The 21,296-nt window shown below is 43.8% G+C and overlaps 1 protein-coding gene across 2 annotated transcripts; it reads right to left on the reverse strand.

The window, feature by feature from the left end:
• Positions 1 to 2,227: 2,227 nt before the first annotated feature.
• On the reverse strand, positions 2,228 to 20,098 carry LOC100280835 (remorin). 2 transcript variants are annotated; one of them, XM_008663658.4, is made up of 5 exons: positions 19,116 to 20,098; positions 14,969 to 15,025; positions 14,798 to 14,885; positions 2,930 to 3,011; positions 2,228 to 2,693 (listed from the first exon to the last, which is right to left on the reverse strand). In XM_008663658.4, exons 1-5 carry the CDS (start codon positions 19,288 to 19,290, stop codon positions 2,493 to 2,495), a joined length of 603 nt encoding a protein of 200 aa, XP_008661880.1. In that variant the 5' UTR covers positions 19,291 to 20,098; the 3' UTR covers positions 2,228 to 2,492. The 2 variants fall into 2 exon arrangements, with proteins under 2 accessions (XP_008661880.1, NP_001147227.1); NM_001153755.2 differs by having other exon boundaries at positions 2,243 to 2,693; positions 14,969 to 15,031; positions 19,116 to 19,429.
• Positions 20,099 to 21,296: the final 1,198 nt, after the last annotated feature.

A 21,296-nucleotide genomic window follows, 5' to 3' on the forward strand; every position in this document is an offset into this window, starting at 1 on the left:
GTTACAACTATATCAGTTATGATCCGTGAAAAAAACAATGCCATTTCTCTTCGACCATCTCTAAGAGTAGAGTCATTCCTAGACCTATTTGTAAAATAGCTCTTCTATGTTGAAATAGAACGCTCCAATGGCTGAGCCATTATTGGTAGGCTGAACGCTTCAAATCCTTCCTCCGACGAAAACACCGTCTTCTTCTTCCACGCGCTCGAGGAAGCAGGCATGGACGGCGGCAAAGGGCGGCGATGTAGATCATATTAGCGACGGCGACGCAGGGCGCAGGTGCGCAGCGATACGAGGGGTGCACGGGCGCAGTGACTTGACGGTGCAGGGCGCAGCGACGCTGTGGTGCGAGGCTCGACTAAGCGGCGACACAAGGCACACAGCGACGCGACGGCGTGAGACGGTTTGCCTTTTCAAAGAGGCTAACACAGCCAAAGTCAGTGAGCAATACCTCTCGACAGCAAGAACGAGACCTGAGCTTGATCACTATTCACAAGCAAAGCAACAACAGCGTAGCCGAGCTGCGCCATTGCAGAGCGGATTATGTTTACTATGCTGGATGATCTGCTTTGTGAAGACATTTATAGAAGTGGCCGCAACAGTCCTACTATATTGGTTCTGTTGTTGGAGGTACCATATATGTATTTTGGGGCCTTGGACTCAAACGACTGTATTGGTCTCCTAATTTGCATTCTATTCTTGTAGATGGTCTTAATCCAAATGACACAAGGTACCCCTGCTCCCTAAGGCTAGTTTGACAACTCTATTTTTCCAAGCAATTTTCATTTTCACAAGGAAAAATGCCCTGATTTTCCTTGAGAAAATAGAAATCCTTAAAAAATGGGTTTTCAAACTAGCCCTAAAAGAGCTAGATATTTTGGATTTCTATCCTTTTTAGCTAGTCATCCTTTCAAACATGTGATTGATGCAATGGGGCGTGTTTAGATTAAGGGTCACTTTGACTATACTCTAAATTGTTCGAGTGAAACGGTATTCAAAGAACATGTGTCTAATTGTCTCATCTTGAAGACATGAATAGCAAGTTTTGTGTTACACCTTGATTTAAGAACAAACTCTTATGCATCTCATATGTGTGTCAGGATTAAATTTCACATATATGATGACTCAGTGCATGGAATCTAGTGTTAGAAACTTTATTATATAAATAAAATGTCTTTACAAAAATAACTAAATAATAGAAACTAAACGACGGTGGCGGCGATGCCGCTAATGAGCCACATGCAGATTGACCAGAGGCACGACCACCTAAAACTCGTCAAACTATTCATAGTAGTCTTTCTCTTGTTGATATGATTCTAAAGCACCAAATTTAACAAGGGTGAGTACACTTATGGTTGGTACTCAACAAGTGTGTAGTGAAAAGTGCAGTGTAAGGCTTACCAAGGACTAGCATATAGCACATGCTAACACTGCGATTCTGAGGATGGGAGTGGTCGATGGCGGTGGCAGCGCAAGTAAGGGGAGAAGGGGGCGATAGTGTCATGTCCATTGGATTTGAGTAAGTAGGTGAGAGAGAGTTATCTATCGATCTGAATCGTTGGTTTTGATGGTTGGCTGGATTTTGCAAAGTTTAAGTTGATGGATTATACAATGGTATAGGTATGGTTGAAGTTGACCATTTAGTTAAAGGCAATACCAACAATAAAATGCACGTCTAATTTATTTTAACTCTATAAGTTAATCATGTGATGGTCCGAGCCGTTCTTGACTGTGAGAACGCTGCTATATTAGTTTTATACTCTGCAAAAGTTGTACATATTTATTCACAAGTCGCGTAAAGCTTGTTTTTCAAAACTTTTTACCTACTAATGTATTTCGACAAAGCTTTTGCTGACCCTTCAAACTCGCTTTACAGCAAAAAATTATAGCATTGGTGCCTACCCCGGATGCAGCACAAACGAGCAGAATCTCCTTGAAGAATGAAGGGAATGAATGTCGCTTGCTTACATGCTATCAGACTTTTATGACTAATAGTACTATTTTAAAAATATATATTTCTCACGAAAACCTTTTTGAGTTTTCACTGTTCACCTCTTACCAGTTACCAACTCATAGTATTTTTCAGACAGAAATCGTTTCAGGAGATTGGTACTTAAGCACGAGGGCTATTCAGGTTATACAAAAAACATGTAAATGAAAAGAAAATCATAGATGCACATGGACAGAAACTTAAATCAGTAGTAAGGAACAAAGAGACAGGGACAAAAAATACCAACACAAGGAGAACAACAAAAAAATCCACTTAAATGTCAACAACAACGAAAACAACAGTGTGACTCCTTAACTATACATAAAAAAGTTTCACATCAAGCATCCAACATGTACACGTCTTGGAAGCGATATCTATATATACAGGAGCAGTAGGACTTACACACTTTCGAACACACACTACACACTTGATAGAGCGAGGTGACCAAGCAATCACTGGTTGAGGTTTCTCACTTTCTGCTCGGTGTGACTTGGAACATTTCTTAGGCTCCGAAGCACCCAATGGGCTTCTTAGGGGCGTGGCCGGTGGCCCGATACTTGGCAGCCATCTCCTCGGCCTTCAGGACCTCCTCGCCGCGCTTTGCCTCCACCATCGCTCGCTTCTCTTCGGCTTCCCTGTGGATCATTGCAACCTTGTTTTTCATCTTCTCAGCATATTCAGCTTTCTTCTTTTCCAGTTGTTCCTGAACATGAATAAATTATATGAGCATAGTTATGATGATATCACCTTTTAGGGGTGGCATATTAGTTCTACTGGATCTATCCTTTTGCGGCGTCCTCCATAATTGACTAATTGTTATCGGTGATTGAGTCTCTATTAAAATATAAGAGATATTTAAACTTAGTAAGTGCACATACCAGACGATAAAAAAGACCATTCCTTCTACTAAAAGGGCAATGAAGAGAACGAAGAAATTACCTCAATCTTCTTCATTTCAGCTTCTATGTTTGCTTTCTTTGTGTTCTCCCATGAAAGAATAACAGATACTTTCTTAGTAGCCCTGTCATAATTGTGCCCATTAATTCAAGTTAGGAATCCACATCACCTATATATAGATTATATCAACTTCTATTGGATATTAAGAATCTAAATAAGACATCTCCCAATTGACATACTGGGTCATCCTAACTCTGCCTATATTGTCTCAACATATCATGTCCCAAGCCCTAGTAAACAAGGGTTGTGATAGGCTTGGTGTTGTTAAACCTAGCCATTCTAGTGAAGACTCACAATAAAACATCTTTCAATTGACATACTATGGTGCCGTTTGGTTCAGCTTCTGGGCGGCTTCTGGCCGCCAGAAGCTGAAGCTGGAACCAAACGACAAAATTTTGGCGCGGCTTCTGCGCGAAGCGCTTGGGTAAGAAGCCGACCGCCCACGGTCCTCGCGAAGCCGCGCTCACTTGGCTTCGGATAGAAGCCCCTGCGCACTTCGCTAGGGTTCTACCCCTGCAACGCACCGCCGCCGCCGCCAAGCCACCGGACTGCCGGTCCGCGCCCAACGCACCGCCGCCGGACCCTCTCCTCGCCGCATCTCGTCGTCTTCGCAGGTACGGACTACTCCTCCGCGAACTTGTCCATCCCCACCGTCTTCTCCTCCCACTGCCGCGTTTCCTTCACTGTTTCCTGTGTCGCTATGTGATGAGGACATCACTTCTATACATACAATGAATGGACCGATAACACGATCGCGTGCACGACAACTAAATCTCCAGGTACATTCTACCCTAGTCAATTGTGTTTCAGAGCTTACGCTTGGGGCCATGGATGTTTTGAGGATTAGGAACCTTGGAGAGGACCAACAAGGACTTGGGAAAGGCCTAGGTGTTGAGGAAGAGCAGCAAGGGCGTCCACAACAGGAAGGATATCAAGTTCGAGTCAGCTGTGACTCCATCTCGGGTTCCAGGACCAGTCTGCACTAAAATGGACGCCCAAGATGCATCCGGACTCCGATTGCGACAGACTGGATATGGTTGGAAAGATAACGAGATTATCCAACCAACCCAACTGGTTCCACCCTAAAATTCATTCGGAGTCAACGGGAATCGTCGAAACAAGTCAGCGTTCAGATTCTGTTTTGGTGCTGCGACACCGTCTGTTGGGCCGTTGGGCCGTGTATCGCGTCGGAGCCCATTAGGGGCGAGTCCAGGGGTCACGCACGCCCTAATACTCTATTTATTCAGTAGCCGCCGCCACATTTAGGTTTGGGTTTTGCTTAGATCAATTCTGTCAATGAACAGTGTCGCCGTCATCGGCTTGTGAGACCCCCTCCCGTAATCAATACAATTTTGGTTGCGTTTCTTTCCTGTTCTTGCTTGTGTTCTTGATTGCACTTGCAGGGATAAGCCTTCCTGGCGAGGTCATTCGTGTGTCACGGGTGATAACCAACGGAGCCGTGGTGTAGTGATTGCGAGGAACCGTTCGCTCGGAGCCTTGGATCATCAACGTCGAGATCTCCACTCAATCAAATTATCGTATCTCACGGAAGATCGGGCCGCGTCTACTATCAATTGGTATCAGATTTCCAGGTTGTCCGTGAGGTATAATTCTACCTTTAGATTAGTTTTGTTTCGTCCCATAGTCCACAAAAGCCAAAAAAATTACGATCAGTTTATTCCGACCTAAAACCATCGCCTTAGCATTTGCACAATTCAGTTTTAGAGTCTGCAGTTCTGAGTTCGTGTTCTAGTTGAGTTTGGTTGCTGGATTAGATTTGTTTTGGTTCAGTTTGATTGTGTCCATCCGCTTCCATCCTACAAAGCCGACTCTATCCACAAAACATATCCTATCTCAAAAACTGACGCTATCCACAAAACAGATCCTATCTATAAAACCGACCATATCCACAAAACAGATCCTATCTCTAAAACCGACCATATCCACAAACCAAATCCTATCTCTAAAACCGACCCTATCCACAAAATAGATCCTATCTCTACAACCGACCTTATCCACAAAATAAATTCTATCTCTAAAACCGACCCTATCCACAAAACCGAACTCCCACCCTTCCAACACCTCGCTAGAAACCCTGATTTGGAGTCCAAACTTAAAACGACCGTAACTTTCGCCTCGGAACTCGAATCGGGCCCATTTTTTTCAAATCGCACAGAATTAAATTTTGCATCCGATTCTTTCCGGCTTTGCCGGATTTGCTCTTTTTAAAATTCTCAAATTCGGCTGGGAAATAGGACTTTTCATTTTTCAAACATTTATACCGATTTTAGGGCAAACTTGCAGAAATTCCAGAAGACGCGTCATTGCACAAAAAAATCTGAAACTTGGTGTGTTATCTTCTTATGTGCTGCTGCAAAATAGAAAAATATAAAAAAATATATTTGCAAAAAAAGAAAATCGCAAAAAAAAGAAGGGTAGCACATAACCAGAAACGTCAGTGTTCTGTGCACCTCTGTGATTATTTTGCCCCAAGCCTGTTTTCTTGCTGCACCCATATACTTGTACCTCCTTTCTTGTGCCTTGGTCCAACTGTTCTATTACATTTTCTAGGCCAGCAACTAGGACGAGTACTTGGAACACTTATTCAGCATTGCTATCTGTTACTGACTTGTGTGCCACATATATATATTTAGTCAGCCTTCCCAGAACTCCAGCTTTCTCTCGAGCAGAACAGGTACTCCTTTGCAATCACACTCACGCTCGTTGGACAGTCACACCGATCACTGTTTGCCACCTGCAGTGCTGGTAAAAGCGTTGTAAGAGCGGGGTAAGACGCTTCATAATTTGTATTCCACCACCACCACCACCACCCTGAGAGATAGTTGTAGGGTTCACATTGTTTGTTGCCTTTTTCTCTCTGTTTGTGCTAACAATGACAGAACCAATGAATCAAATGGACAAGGACAAGGGGCCTAAGCTTAACGACGATGAGTGTGTCTCTCAGCTGGAATTGAAGGAGATGATGCACGCGATGACTAAAGCTTTTAAAAAATACCAGGACTCTGCGGCGACATCCTATGAGCAGCTTGATCGACGAGTTGATAAACTTGTTACACGCATGGACGTACTGGAGGCTCGTCCCCCACCAACAACTCCAGCCCCATATCACTCTCCTGTGGACGACGACAACGATGACAACGATGTTTATGCACCGCTGCCACAACGCTTCGCACGTAATCGACAAGGTATGGGAGGTAATGGTAGACGTCGTCATCATAATCCTGAACCATACCATGATCCATTTGCTAAGATTAAGTTTTCTATTCCACTGTTCATGGGTTCTTATGATGCCGAAGCTTACTTAGACTGGGAGATGACAGTAGAACAAAAATTTAATTCCCATCTTGTTCCTGAGCAGCATAGGGTTAGACAAGCCACTAGTGAATTTAGAGATTTTGCTACCATTTGGTGGAATGAACTTGTTAACACACGTGCTGCACCACAAACATGGAATTCGTTAAAAGAGGAGATGCGAGCTCGCTTTGTCCCCCCTTCTTATAGACATGATCTTCGAAAAAAATTGCAACGCTTAGATCAGGGAGACATGTCGGTACACGAATACTACCAAGAACTTCAGAAAGGTATGCTACGATGTGGGGTAGTTAAGGATCCGGAGGATCAAATGGTTAGGTTTTATGGGGAATTGAGGCGGGAGATTCAGGATATTGTTGATTATAAAGAATATCATTCTATACAACGCTTGTTCCATCTTTCTATGTTGGCAGAAAAAGAATTGCAGGGTCGTCAACAACGGAGGAGCAGCACTTTCGCTCCACGCCAGCCAAGGCGTCATCATCTTCGGGCGTACGGACGTCCACATCTTCCACTGTACCTTCGGGTGTTGCAGCAAAACTTGCTACGACCACCTCTTCCACAGGCCGCTCCTCCGACATCAAATGCCACCGCTGCCAGGGACTTGGTCATATTCAGCGAGATTGCCCCAGCAAATGGGCATACATTGCTACTGGTGATGGTGGGTATGTTAGTGCTTCTGATGTTGAAGATGAAGATACTGTTGGAGCTAACATTGCAGAGACTTATGATGGTGATGAAGAGGTTCTTGGTACAACAGCGATCGAGACCTATAAGGCCTTGATTGTGCAACGAGCTTTGAGTACCACGGCTAGTGACGACGACAACAGACAGCGCCACAACCTTTTCAACATGTTCCTCATCGTCAAGGACTGCCGTGTACATACCATCATTGACGGTGGTAGCTGCAACAACTTGGTGAACGTTGAGGTGGTCAAGAAGCTTGGCTTGACCACACGAGAGCATCCCCACCCTTATCACATTCAATGGTTTAACAACAGCGGTAAGTTCAAGGTAACAAAAACAGCAAGGGTGCATTTTTCTATTGCCTCTTACCATGACTTTGCTGATTTCGATGTGGTGACTATGGATGCTTGCTCTCTTTTACTGGGACGTCCTTGGGAGTTTCATACTGATGCTATTCACCATGGTAGATCTAATAAATATACTTTCATGCATAAGGGAAAGAAAATTGTGTTGCTTCCTATGACTCCCACTGAAATTGTCCACTTTGAACATGAGAAAAAGACTAATGCTAAGCAAAAAGGTGTTTTGAACTCTGAAAATCAGCAACCTATTAAGTTAAAAACTCCTACTTTGCTAGCCACTAGATCTGATCTTGATGAGTTACATGCCTCTGTTGGACTTTGCTATGCCTTAGTGTGCAAAAATGTTTTCTATTCCATTGATGATAAGTCTATTACTTTGCCACCGGCTATTGCTAACCCTTTGCAACAGTATATGGATGTGTTTCCCTCTGAGATACCCCCTGGATTACCACCTGAGTTGCCTCCAGATTTTCAGGTTAGTCCCACCTTTAATATTTCAGATTTGAAGCCAAATATGGGTGACAAAGATGAGATCGAGTCGAGGACGACTCCAATTCAAGAGGAGGAGGATGATGAGGACATCACTTCTATACATACAATGAATGGACCGATAACACGATCGCGTGCACGACAACTAAATCTCCAGGTACATTCTACCCTAGTCAATTGTGTTTCAGAGCTTACGCTTGGGGCCATGGATGTTTTGAGGATTAGGAACCTTGGAGAGGACCAACAAGGACTTGGGAAAGGCCTAGGTGTTGAGGAGGAGCAGCAAGGGCGTCCACAACAGGAAGGAGATCAAGTTCGAGTCAGCTGTGACTCCATCTCGGGTTCCAGGACCAGTCTGCACTAAAATGGACGCCCAAGATGCATCCGGACTCCGATTGCGACAGACTGGATATGGTTGGAAAGATAACGAGATTATCCAACCAACCCAACTAATTCCACCCTAAAATTCATCCGGAGTCAACGGGAATCGTCGAAACAAGTCAGCGTTCAGATTCTGTTTTGGTGTTGCGACACCGTCTGTTGGGCCGTTGGGCCGTGTATCGCGTCAGAGCCCATTAGGGGCGAGTCCAGGGGTCACGCACACCCTAATACTCTATTTATTCAGTAGCCGCCGCCACATTTAGGTTTGGGTTTTGCTTAGATCAATTCTGTCAACGAACAGTGTCGCTGTCATCGGCTTGTGAGACCCCCTCCCGTAATCAATACAATTTTGGTTGCGGTTCTTTCCTGTTCTTGCTTGTGTTCTTGATTGCGCTTGCAGGGATAAGCCTTCGTGGCGAGGTCATTCGTGTGTCACGGGTGATAACCAACGGATCCGTGGTGTAGTGATTGCGAGGAACCATTCGCTCGGAGCCTTGGATCATCAATGTCGAGATCTCCACTCAATCAAATTATCGTATCTCACGGAAGATCGGGCCGCGTCTACTATCACTATGGTTGCCGCAGTGACACCGGCGCCCTTGTCCGTCGTGCAAGTTCCTCCGGTCCCCGACCATCGCGTTGGCATCTTCGCAGGTATGGAGTACCTCGCCTCCATCCCGAGCCACCCCGCTCCCTCCTTTACTGTTGCTAGGGTTGGGCATCGATCCCGACACACGCCGCCCCTCCTCTCCAGTTACTTCACTTCATCTTCAAGGGTATGGAACGTCGTAGTAACAGAGAGATTTTTGTGCATTGTCGCCTACATATTTCCGTATCAACTCGAGTTGTTCGTCTTCGGTTCCAAGATCAAGTGCAACCAAGGTAATTTCATACACAATTTCTTGCGCACTTTACTGTCCACATGGGCACAACCAATTTATATATGTGCTGTCATTTGTGGGTGAGACGAGAGCTGGGATGGTCATATGTTTATTGTTACCTAGGGATACCATTGTTCTTTTGTATAAGTATTATATGTGCAGTGATCACTTCTACGTTTGTTTGTCACAACCTGTATGTTCACGGTTCAGTTCATTCTCTGTTTGTTACTACCTGTATGTTAATAGCTTCAACCAAACTTTGTCCATGTTAGCACGCAAATCATGTCACTACATGGAACTTAGATTGTCCCCTTCTGTAGTAAACTGACCACCTAAATCCACATCAGATGGATTCAGCAGACTCCATAGCCGACAAGGCAATTGGAAGGATGCAAGAGATTGCGGACAAGCTATTTTCTGTAGCCCGGGAAACAATCCGGCCAGAACGCGGGTTGACCTCATTTGACGCCACCAAACTTCGTGTAGCATTGGAGGACATAGCTTGCATGCTTGAGCAAGACTCTCTGGTGTTGCAAGAGAATTTGGACAACGTGAACAACGTTAACAACCCGGGTGACAGCAGCTACGAACCGTCAGCCTTGTCCTCACCACCCCCAGCTGACGACTACCTTACTCCAGATTGGGACTTTGCGGAGCACTTTGAAAACTTCTGGGGTCTAGAATATGACTCGGACCAAATGCCTTCGTTTAGTGACAATGAGGTTTAACTTAGACCATGGTGAACCTTTGAATAAGATGGTAGTTTAACAGGGATAGATCAGCCTTTTGCTTAATGAGCAGTTATATAGTGTTCCCTGTGCTTTTGTGTCCAGCAGCACTTCAATTTGTTCAGTCTGTATATGTAATTATGACAAACTTAATCTGACTCCTTATGCTACTACCTTATGTTATTATGGTCTCTTACTTGTTCATTTTGTTTTCTTAGTAAGTGCACTTCAATACGTATTTTCAATCGTCTACACTTGTTTTGCACTAGATGGACAAGTCTGGCAAAATGATTGCAAAGTGGGATAGTAGAGCAACAAAAATTTACACCGAAATTTGTGTAGAAGAGGTCAATGCACGGAACAGGCCACAACAATTTCTAAATGCCGAAGGGTATGCTAACCTCATAAGAAAGTTTAAGGAACGCACTGGTCGCACTTACACCAGGGATCAAATGAAGAATAGGTGGGACACCTTAAAGAGAATGTTCACACAGTGGAAAACTCTTAATGAAAGGGCTACAGGTCTTGGTCGAGACCCTCATACTGGTTCAATCAGTGCTCCAGATGAGTGGTGGGCTAAGCAAAATGAAGTAAGTAGACTAATTTTTAATTTTTAGATTAACAGTAGTAATGGCCATCTCAAAGTAGGAAATACAATGTTGCTGCAGGCAATGCCAGGGTGTATTATGTTCAAAACAGCCCCCCTAGAGAATGAGGACGAGCTAAAGGTTATGTTTGGACCCATTGTCTGCACAAATGAAAGAACCCTGGTTCCTGGCGTCGAGAATGCTAATTCATCATCTGATGATCATTTCGAAGCCACTTTAGGTGGGGGTGAAAACAGCACACCCGACCCATGCACAAATGCGACTGGGAAGCGTAAGATGCGGCATGATTCTCCTAAACCAAAGAAGAAAAAAGATTCGAGGGAAGAGTACATGAAAAGACTAGTGGATGCTTTTGAGTCGCGTTCAATGACCACTAACAAGTCCATTACCTCTGCTGACAATGACCCAGTTCGAGTTGAGGTTAAGGCGCAGTTGCAACAAGTTATCGATGATAGATCACCAGAAGGCAGCCAACTACATTTGTTTGCCACTCATCTATTGATTGAGAAAAAGTATAGAGGTGTTTTTGCAACACTGCAGACAAAAGAAGGAAGGATCGCTTGGCTTCGCAATGCTTACGAGATAGATCTTAAAAAGTGCACTTAGATGCTGGTCGTCCGACAACAGAGGCTTATGTTCAGTATTATGGTTGTTTCTGTCTGTGTTATGAGTCTTGTCGTTTTATTGTTATGAGTCTTGTCGTACGCTTCATTTTCCCGGTGAAACATTTTTCGAGATATTCGATTGAACTTGTATTTCAATAATCAGAGTTGTCAGCTTGTGAACAATGTGAATCTGTGAACTTTCTGTCTCCTTTGACACATGAATATATGTGGCTTGTAAACTGTGGTTGTACATTAATATGAGACTTATAAACTGTGGTTACATATGAATATGTGTCTGTTGTTTGTGTGCATGCAGATGTGTGACCCTGCTGCACACACATATGATAATGAAATGGATGACACAGATGCAGAATTGGTGGTTGCTATATATGTTGTAGACATTTGGGGCAGGACTTTCAGTCAGGTTTCTAGAAGAACATTGGTTGAAACTGGTATTCAATGGGTGGAGAGAACGTTGGAGAATAGTAACGACTGCTTTGATATGTTTCGCATGCGACGAACTGTTTTTAGACGATTGCATGACACATTGGTGGACAATTATGATCTGCTTAAAAGCCGGGGTGTCAGTACTATGGAAGCTCTTGGCATTTTCTTGTGGGCATGTGGCGAGTTCTATTAAGTCTCCCTTCTTTTTCGCTTACCAAACAATCCAAGATAATTATTGCTTGTATGACATTGCATAACTTCATTAGAGAGAGTGCTCTACACGATAGAGACTTTGATGAACTAGGACCTAATAGCATCAGTCATGATGTACCTTTAGGTGAGAGTAGTAGTAGCACATCTGATGAGTTAGACATGATTGCTTTTTGAGATGCAATTGCTAATGCATTAGTGTCGTAGTTAAGTATGTCAATGTAACGGTACTTATGATGTAATCAACTCCACTAATTATTGTGTAATGACCTTTTGTTCGTTATGGGTTTCATTTTATCGTTTGTTCGAACAGAATCTGCAATATGAGAATCTGATTATCCAAACACGTAGATTCTCAAGAACAACTTTTCTGCACAGCTGGCGAACCAAACACCTAAATTCTAACCACCAGCTTTTCACAACAGTCAGCTTTTCCCCACAGCCAGCTTTTCAGAAAAGCTGGTCAGAAAAAAGCCGAACCAAACACGCCCTATGTTATCCTAACTTCACCTATGTTGTCTCAACATATTAGGTCCCAAGCTCTAGTAAATGAGGGTTATGATAGGCCTGGTGAGTCAGTGTTAAACCTAGCCATTCTAGTGAAGACGAAACCGAAAGAAATTCATTGGTGTGTAACTCTCTTAACAACGTGCCATATCAAAACCCGGGTATGGTGTTGAATAGACAAGGGTCAGGTTAATGCCCCTTACTGGCACGTTGTATTTATGATTTGTTGGGTCATTGCTTCCTTAGTGGCGTGCTACATTGATGGCTTGACGCCCATGTCTAATGGAAAAATGTGCAAGTGTCTTCACGTCATCGTTGGATGTGAAGGGTAAGGAAGCTAGTCAAACCAACTAGGATCCATTTAGTTAGTTAGAACGTAGGGTCACTTATAGTTAAGAGAGTTAGTTGAGAAAATAAATAGAACACATGTAAATATATTATGTGTCCAAGAAACTAAATGAACGGGTCAGAAGACGAATGAAGTATATAATACTATCTTCAAGCTTTGATACACAGGGACAACTGTAAATAGAAATATAATAGGATTTTTTATTCAAGCGCCTCAAAAATGGTTTTTGGAAGTGAAAAGACAAGAATATAGGTTCATCCTAGCAAAGCTTATCATAGGTGATTTCGTATTGAACGTAATTAGCATGTATGTCTCCTAAGTAGGCCACGATAAGAGTGTTAAGAGACTTTTGTAGGAAGACTTAGATGACATGGTAAGAGCCATATATATTAGTTAGAGGCTTTTCATTGGACAAGATCTCAATAGATATATAGGTACAATAATTATAAGTTCTAAGCTGGTTCATAAAGGTTTTGGCTATGGTAGCAGGAATTAGGAGAGAGAGAGGAAGCCTTAGACTTTGATGTAGCTTTTGACATGTTGATAGCCAACACTCTTATCCTTATGTAGTAGTATATGAAAAAGAACGACCTACAAATAGTTTTCATTGACTTGGAGACGACTTATGACAAAATACCAATAAATATTATGTGGTGGGGTTTGGACAAACATAAATTTTCAACAAAGTATATTAAACTCATTGAAGACATGTACATTAATGTTGTGACTAGTGTTCGAACAAGTGATAAAGTCTCTATTTATTTCATCTTCTGGTTGACTTGATGTCAGAATTAGCTTCTAGCAGCTAAATGCTTCGTTTTTTAGTCGCTTATATGAGAACTACTTCTGTGAAAATTACCCAAATCAACGTGAATACAGAAATCGCTAAGTCATCACAATGAGAGGAATATGTCGCTTCCTAAACCCTAAACCGTGTAGACCCTTTCATCTTCTTCCACACGCAAGCCCCATGATGGTCAAATTCTCATGACAACTAGATTATCCAGGAATTCAGTTTCCTAGAAAAACTCTACAGGAAAAGGCTATCCCAAATAGGCCCAAAGACATGGATGACTTGTCGGTTAGAATATGACTACATCAAACGTCAACTTTGAACTTTTACCTTTTTGCCTTAGTGATGGATAAGGTCACAAGGGACATATAATAGAATATCCCTTGGTATATGCTTTTGACAGACGATGTAATACTAGTTGATAAAAGCCGGGCATGAGTAAATAGAAAACTAGAGTTTTGACGGAAGACTCCAGAGTCCGAAGAGATTTTCAGACTCAATATAACTAAAATTGAATATATGAGATATGACTTTGGCACTACTACACACGAGAAAGGAGATGTTGATTCAGAAGGTTGAGTAGTGACATTTAGAATTAATGCTACATAGAGATGAAGATTTTGATGAACATGTTAGCCATAGAATCAAAATAGGGTAGATGAAGTATTGTAAAGCTTCTGACGTTCTATACGACAAGAGGATAGTACAAAAGCTAAAAGACAAGTTTTATAGGACGACGATTAGACCTTATATATTGTACGTTGCAAAATATTGGCCTACAAAAAAGATGATATGTTTAACAAATAGGTGTTGTAAAAATATATGTGTTGTGTTGGATTTATGGTCATACAAGAAGAGATTTAATTCAGGACGATCATAATCGTGATAAAATAGGGGTAGCACCAATCTAAAAAAGTTTGTCCAATACTAGTTAAGATGGTTTGGACATGTCTAACAAAGACCTCTACAGTCACTAGTGTATAGTGGGATCCTAAGGCGCCACAGTAATAGAGAGAGAGAGACAGAAGAAGGATAAAATTGATATGGGAATAGACCGTAAAATGAGGCTTGAAAGGATAAAATATATCTAAAGATTTAGCCTTTAACAAGAGCACATGAAAAACAACTATATATGTGTATGAACTTTACTGATTTATAATTTATGTTGGATCTATCCTACCCCAATTTGCTTGAGACCTTTGTTATTGTTGTTGTTGACATACTATGTTATCTTGTTTGCTTTATGACTTTTCTAATTTTAATTTGGATTGAGCAAAATTTTATATCCACACTGCCATGGTTGTAATGCTAGAAATATCATCGACAGAACATGCACTAAACTTACAATTTCTTTGATGAAATAATTATAGATGACTGAAGGAGTCATTGCAAATTGTATCTACTGCAACTAACAAATAATGGTTCCACTGAAGATGATTTCAAGGGAATCGGAAAAGGGGACAAACATACTTGTTATCAGCTTTTGCCTTCTCATTATCTTCCCATGCTTTAATCAGAGAGTTCCTCTTCTCCGTTTCCACCCTTGCAAGAGCGAGATCTGCAGATCATGTTTCAAGTTTTAATGTGCATAGTTGTACACATGACTCAATCTCGATGATAAGACAATTATTCAATAATTACCTCTGATACTGGAGCCCCCTTGCTTCTCAGCGATAGGCTTCTCAGGAGTAGATTTATCTGCAACTTTTGGAAAGACAGTAAAATAGAGAATTTATGTCTGCTTTTGTGCAAAAACTAAATTCAGATTCATGAACAAATTTTGCTAAACAATTTGATGTATAAGAAAGATGCTAGCAAGTGGTTGTATTTTGATCAATGATCCAATGCAGTGGCGAAGCTAGAGATAATATGAGGAGGGTGCATTTGGCTTTATGGTTGCACAAGATTTTTTTCTAGGGGTGCATTTGCAACCTCAACACGTAAGCTATATAATTCCTTTTTTGGGGTGCATTTGCAACCTCAACACATAAGCTAGCTTCGCCCCTGATCCAATCCAACCCATTAGCATCACAGAGCAAAATGTAATTATGTCACTATACTATTATCTGTGCAGGAGCAAGCACTTCATGCACAACTTATTTGTGTCTAGATCATGTGTGAATGATGTTTGGATAGCTTGTTTAGTGAGAAAGATTGTAGATGTCCTTTCTCTTATTTGACTAGTATGGTCCTGCATGCGTAGGATTAATCTTATTCTAAACCACACGAACTATAAAACGATAGAGAGTATAGATAGTTTTGAAATATAATAGCAGTGAATTATCCACCTATTCCTATCAGTTTAAACTTTTGGATTAAAATAGTTGATGCATGCAACTTAACATAGCATCAAAGACAGAGTGAGAGGTCTCGATTTTGAATCCTAGTTAGCAAAATTCAAATAAAATAATTGTTGCTCGGTCCTGGACCTGAGGGAGGGTGTTACAATATAATAAGTGAATTGTTTATCTTTTCTTATCAGTTTAAACTTTTGAGTGTCAATGGTCGGTCTTTTGCTCTTCATATTAATTGAGCGGCGGTGCTCTTGCCTTTCCCTTAAAACAAAATGGTTGGCAAAATCCATGACCAGGTCACCGGAATGGTTAATGCAAAATAATTTAAAAAAACTAGCGACAAAAAAAAAGATGAATCTTCTTTTATGTATTTGTGCTGTGTTTAACAAATTTTTAGAATATAGTTTGTGGGTTGATTAATTAGAATGTGTTCCGCTTGTATACAAGGGCGTTGGCATCTTGCTAAGTTTTCTTCCCTCGAGAAAGTTATCTAGTTCCGGGCAAAACAACTTTGGTTGTGCATGAGTAGGATTTGTACGATTAATATAGGCATATAACAGAAGATAGGTCAACATGATAAAAGAGATAAGATTATCTAGTTGCCTGGAATACGAGTTCAAATTTGGCACCCATTGTGTAATTGTGTTCTGTTGATTAGTAGTTCATATTTTTAACCATTTAAACAGTAGAAGTAAATTCAATTTGCAGGAAATTATTTTGTATATCTGCGTAGCCATTAGTGAAACTGAAGATTAAGGTTTTTATGTGGTATCTTATCAAGAACATAGTTCTTACCAAAGATAACCTAGCAAAAAAGCAATGGAAAGGAAGTTTAAAGTGTGTTGCATGTATTTTGGATGAATTCATTCAACACTTTTTTTATTGCTAGATGTGTATGGTGGTGTGTTCATGTCTCCTTTAATATCTTACCACCTAGAAGCATACATCATATGTTTGGAAGGTGGATGGAAGGGGTAGAGGGGAACCTTAGGAACAAGATTTGGTTTGGAACTTGTGCCTTTTGCTGGGCAATTTGGTTATGCAGAAATGATGTTTTTAACAATGCACAAGTGCCTATTTCTTTGCAGGTAGTCTTCAGGGAAACGTACTGGATGAGGGAGTGAGCAATACTGCTAAAGGGAGAAGACGAACCACAAATAAAGCTAGGATGTCGTCTGCTTGAAATGACCATGATGCAAATTTTCGCTTCCAATAGATGGAATTGTTAGCAGGATCACATTATAGTAGCTTGTATTTTGTCTCTGCCTTGGACTCGCATGTTATGTTTGTGTTGTATCCTTATTTTGTTGCTGCTGTTGGGAGTAACTTTCTTAATCGTTGTTTGTTGGACAGCTTTATACATATTTACATGCAGCGGCTGGAATTATATAATCCCTTTTCTAAAAAGAAATAGTGAAACTGGATACTTTAGAGCGCATGATTTCATCATTTGCCCACGTGTGCAAGGAACTGATGTACATCTTTGAAGATGTAGCAGCAACAGAAAGCAATAGCCAATCTTTTGCAAGCTGTGATTGGGCATGTTAATATGAGAGAGAGAGAGAGAGCTAAAGAAGCCAGTTAAAAAATATCATAACCTTATCATGATTCATCTACCATTTGAAATTTGTACTCACTGATACAAATTGAATAACAAAGTAGAAAAACAACATAACTTGTCTGTTCCAATACCCAACTAACTCCTCCATGATTTGAAGAAAAAATAGGAAGAACTGCCCTTTGTTTCAGTCTGATTCTTTTCCTCTTAGCATGAAACTTCGAATCCTTCTATAGAGTTTAGGATTTAGTTTTCTTGGCCATGAGAGCTGCGCCTGCAGGTCATTATACTGAGATAGGAAAACGGGCGGAATGCATGCAGATTATAAGATTTGGGTTAGTTTTTTTGCTATTTTAAAGGAAACTGGGATGGATAAAGGTAGAAGAAAGGTAAGAGCAGGCAAGAACGGACAGGTGGGGAGAAGTGAAGAATTCGGGAAGGTTCCAACTATAGATGACCAGAAAGCCCACGGCCCGATAGCCCGGCACGGAGCCCGTTATTTTGACTCGGGACTGGCACGGCCCGGCACGAGTGGAAACGGGCCGGGCCCAGCCTGGCACGAAGCGCGTGCCGTGCTCGGCAGCGGTTTCGGCCTGTTGGGCTGGCCCGGGCACGACATGACGGTAATCGGGCTTTGAAATCGGCCCGTCTACGGCGTGAGCATATTTAAAGGCCAGCCGCCAACCCGACCGCCCGAAGCCGAAAACCCTAGCGTCCATTCACCTATTTCACTTTCACTCGCGCGACGGCTTTCCAGCTCTCCCCTCTCCTCTCGCGACTGGCGGCACACCGGCCCTCCGTCTTCGGTCGCTCCTCTCGAGAACTGTATTTATATGTCAAGTTGTGATTTGTGAAGTTGTGATTATGTGAAGTTGTATTTATATGTGACAGTAGACAGTAGATTTTGTGAAGTTGTGATTTGTGATACGAGAACTGGGATTTATATGTCTGCGGGCTCGGGCTAGCCCGGTTGTGTAAATGGGCCGTGCTTACCAGGCTAGTCCGGCACGATCGTGCCTTACCGGTGCCGTGCTCGTACAGAGGGTAGAGCCCATTGGGTGGCCCGGTCCGGCCCGGCACGGATATATAGTCGGGCTTAGTCGGGCCGGGCTTAATCGGGCCCGGGTCGGACCGGGCCGTGCCGCCCGTTTGAACTTCTATAGTTCCAACTGGCCATCGTTTTCTGAATTAAAATCTGAACCTTCACTAAAAAATAAATTGCATGCAAAAGGAAATACTACATGTCTAGTATTCAAACAACTACTAGCATACTTTTAGAACCCTCGAACTAGAAACCTACGTACGATGGCCACGTCCTAGAATCAAATTTGTGTTTCGAAGTGAGGCAACGATCCCCGAACTGTCACTAGACCTTTTTTACCCCTGTACCCTTGCAGAACTTGACAAGCAAGCAATTCCTCCAGAGTCCATGGCAGGGATGGCTACCACTCTCACAAAATGGGAAAAGCATTTAGCAAGCTGGTAAATAACTCTGAAAACCGATGGGTCCCAAATTTACTCCGGTATTTTTTTTAACGATAGAACTAGAGTACTTTAATTAGAACTTGATCGCAGGTTCCAATATGCTTTGCATTGCAGCTCACAGACTGACACAGATAGCTCTGAATTCCTAAGAAGAAAATTTTTGTTTTCTGCGAAAAGTAGTCGGACCAAATGAGTTGGCCAACAACAAACCAGAAACCCATGAAAAGAAAAAGGCAAACCAACTGTCAAGGATCACAAGTGCTGAGTACCTACCTAGTACTCCCACTGTACAGCTACCAGGAAGTGCAGAGACGACGAACCAAAGCATAGAGTAGGGAGGAGGAAAGCTTCTCAGAATTCTTAGAGCAGAAACCAGTACGCCAACACCACCTTTCCATCGCAAGCCTTCCACTACACAGAGGGAGAATTAAGCAGAGCAAGTTGTACTCACTCTCGACGATGGCCAGGGCCTTGGAGTCGTCGGCCGGCGCTGGCGGCTTCTCCTGGGCGGCCGGCGGCTCGGTCGCGGGGATGACGGCCTTCTCTTCGGCGGCGTTCTCCTTCGCCGGCGCCGCCTTGGTGACCTCCACTTCCACCTCCACCTTTTTGGCCTCCTCCTCGGTCATGTTGCTGTCTGCTAGGAGAAGCTTAGCTGTTGCTGTTGAGGGGTGGGAGCTAGCTGTACCTGTGGGGCGTGCGTGCGAGCGTGGTGGCGGTGGCGCGTTTAACTGTTGGCCGTGTCTGGACTCTGGGCGAAGCTGGACGCCTGAACTGGAGAGCAGCCCGCAAAGGAAGGGAAGAGAGCGGAAGGTTTGATGTGTTTCTAAATTCTGACAGGAAGGACACGGCCTCGTATTTTTTTTTTCTGACAGGGGAGTCGGCAAGGGATGAAGGAACCCATGCGCGCGTACGTGACGGCGACCCGGGCCGGCGCATCATGGCATTGGGCCCGCCGTGGCCCGCGGGCGCAGCGCATTGGCTCCCAGCGCAATCGCCCTGTGCTGTGTGCTCAGACGAGACGAGCTGGCCCGCACCGCTGGGCGCTCGGATCCCGTGAGCGCGGAGACTCTCTGGTGGCCGTCGCACGACGCGCGTCGCCTTTCACGCCAGCAAGGCAGCAACGTTCGTTTCGTTCAACGTCGTCGTGCCCGGGGGCCCGTCCCGTGGGCACTGTTGACAGAACGACAGACCACGGGGACGTGCAGTGTATATGCAGTAGCACGCGGCCGGGCAGGTCGTCGGACGGCTCCGCAGCTTAGCCGGGCAAACGTCGAGAGACCAGACCACAGGGCTCGCTCGAACGTACCAGCGCGGCGCGCGGCGGCATAAATGCGTGGGCGGCGACGTCGCTACGAACCATCGGTGACCATATGCTTTCTGTTCCTTGCATCGTGCGTGGATATTAAAATGCCGCTCGCCATTGGGCCGTCCCTTCCGTAGTACTGTATCCTCGCCGAATCGTTGTTTCTATCTTATCGGTCGCTACTACTCGTTTAATCACCATAGGTCGCCGGCGCCGGGAGCGAACCGAAAGCCCCACACCAATGTAGCATCCCCTTAATCTCCTTCGGTTTGGACGAAACTATACATGTCCAAACGAATCGGGCCTAACGCGTAGCCCGAAGCACGGCACGGGTTAGGCCCGACCCGTATCCGGCACGGCACGGTACTCGACGGGCTCGAGCCGACCCGGTACGACACCTGAGCTGTGCTTGGACCTGAGTCGGGGCACACCGTGCTGAGCCCCAGCACGGTCCGGCACGACACCCGGGCCGTGCTTGGGCCTGAGTCGGGGCACGCCGTGCTGAGCCCGAGCACGGCCCGTTCCAGGCCCGACCAAACATCAAAATATCTCCCCCCGTCCCCGTTACCCACTGTCGCCCAACCTCCCTTGACCCTTCCAGTCTTCCACATTTCCCTCTCCTCTCTCAGTCGGCCCTCGCCCTCTCTGGATCTCCTTCGTGGACGCTCCAGTGGCTCCGTGGATCCGTGCATTGCTCTCGTCGGTTCTTTATTACTGGGAGACAAAGGGGTCTAAGGACCTATGACAAGTAAGTGTACATGCTTCATCGTGTTGTGTGAATTGTGATGGTGGTATCCATCAATCCATGGCGAATGATTGCAGCGAAGGTCCTCGGTTTTTCAGGTAGGATACAAAAATGTACTGCTAGTTTAATGGCATTTGTTTTGATTACTCGTACTGTTGGCAGGCCATCATAGGATAGCTGGCCAACTTTTCATTGTCGTTCTATGGTAGAGGGGGCCAGGGCCAGGCCTCGTTGTGTGCAACTGTCCAACAATGTGCAGGGAAAATTGACAAGAAGCCAAACATGCCTGCATGACTTGCTGGTGAGTGCGGCCACAGCAAACGAACTCCGGCTGAGTTAACAGAGTGACTGATTTCCTATTCAATTATTCCCTTCTTATTTAACACAAAGCAACGTTGGTCGCATCGCGGGGAATAACGTGGCTCGAAGGCGACGTGTGTCGTCGGTAACCCACCACCGATCCAGTCGTCGCCGTTCTACTCTGCTAATCCTTTACAACCGTGGATATTTAAGCCGTGTTTGAAAGCAAAGTATTTCAAAACCACGCCCTCTCTCCAACTTTGTCCCGGTGCCTTCTGGAGTTT

This window comes from Zea mays, chromosome 10 (assembly GCF_902167145.1).
Source record: "Zea mays cultivar B73 chromosome 10, Zm-B73-REFERENCE-NAM-5.0, whole genome shotgun sequence".
Classification (NCBI taxonomy): domain Eukaryota; kingdom Viridiplantae; phylum Streptophyta; class Magnoliopsida; order Poales; family Poaceae; genus Zea; species Zea mays.

What these genes read in the sequence shown, in the direction of transcription:
- LOC100280835 (NM_001153755.2), bottom strand. Translation starts at nt 19,290, where the DNA reads ATGACCGAGGAGGAGGCCAAAAAGGTGGAGGTGGAAGTGGAGGTCACC. An exon ending in AGGGGGCTCCAGTATCAGAG is followed by an intron (nt 14,886 to 14,968) that starts GTAATTATTGAA and finishes CATGATCTGCAG; the next exon opens with ATCTCGCTCTTGCAAGGGTG. An exon ending in AAGGCAAAAGCTGATAACAA is followed by an intron (nt 3,012 to 14,797) that starts GTATGTTTGTCC and finishes CAATTATGACAG; the next exon opens with GGCTACTAAGAAAGTATCTG.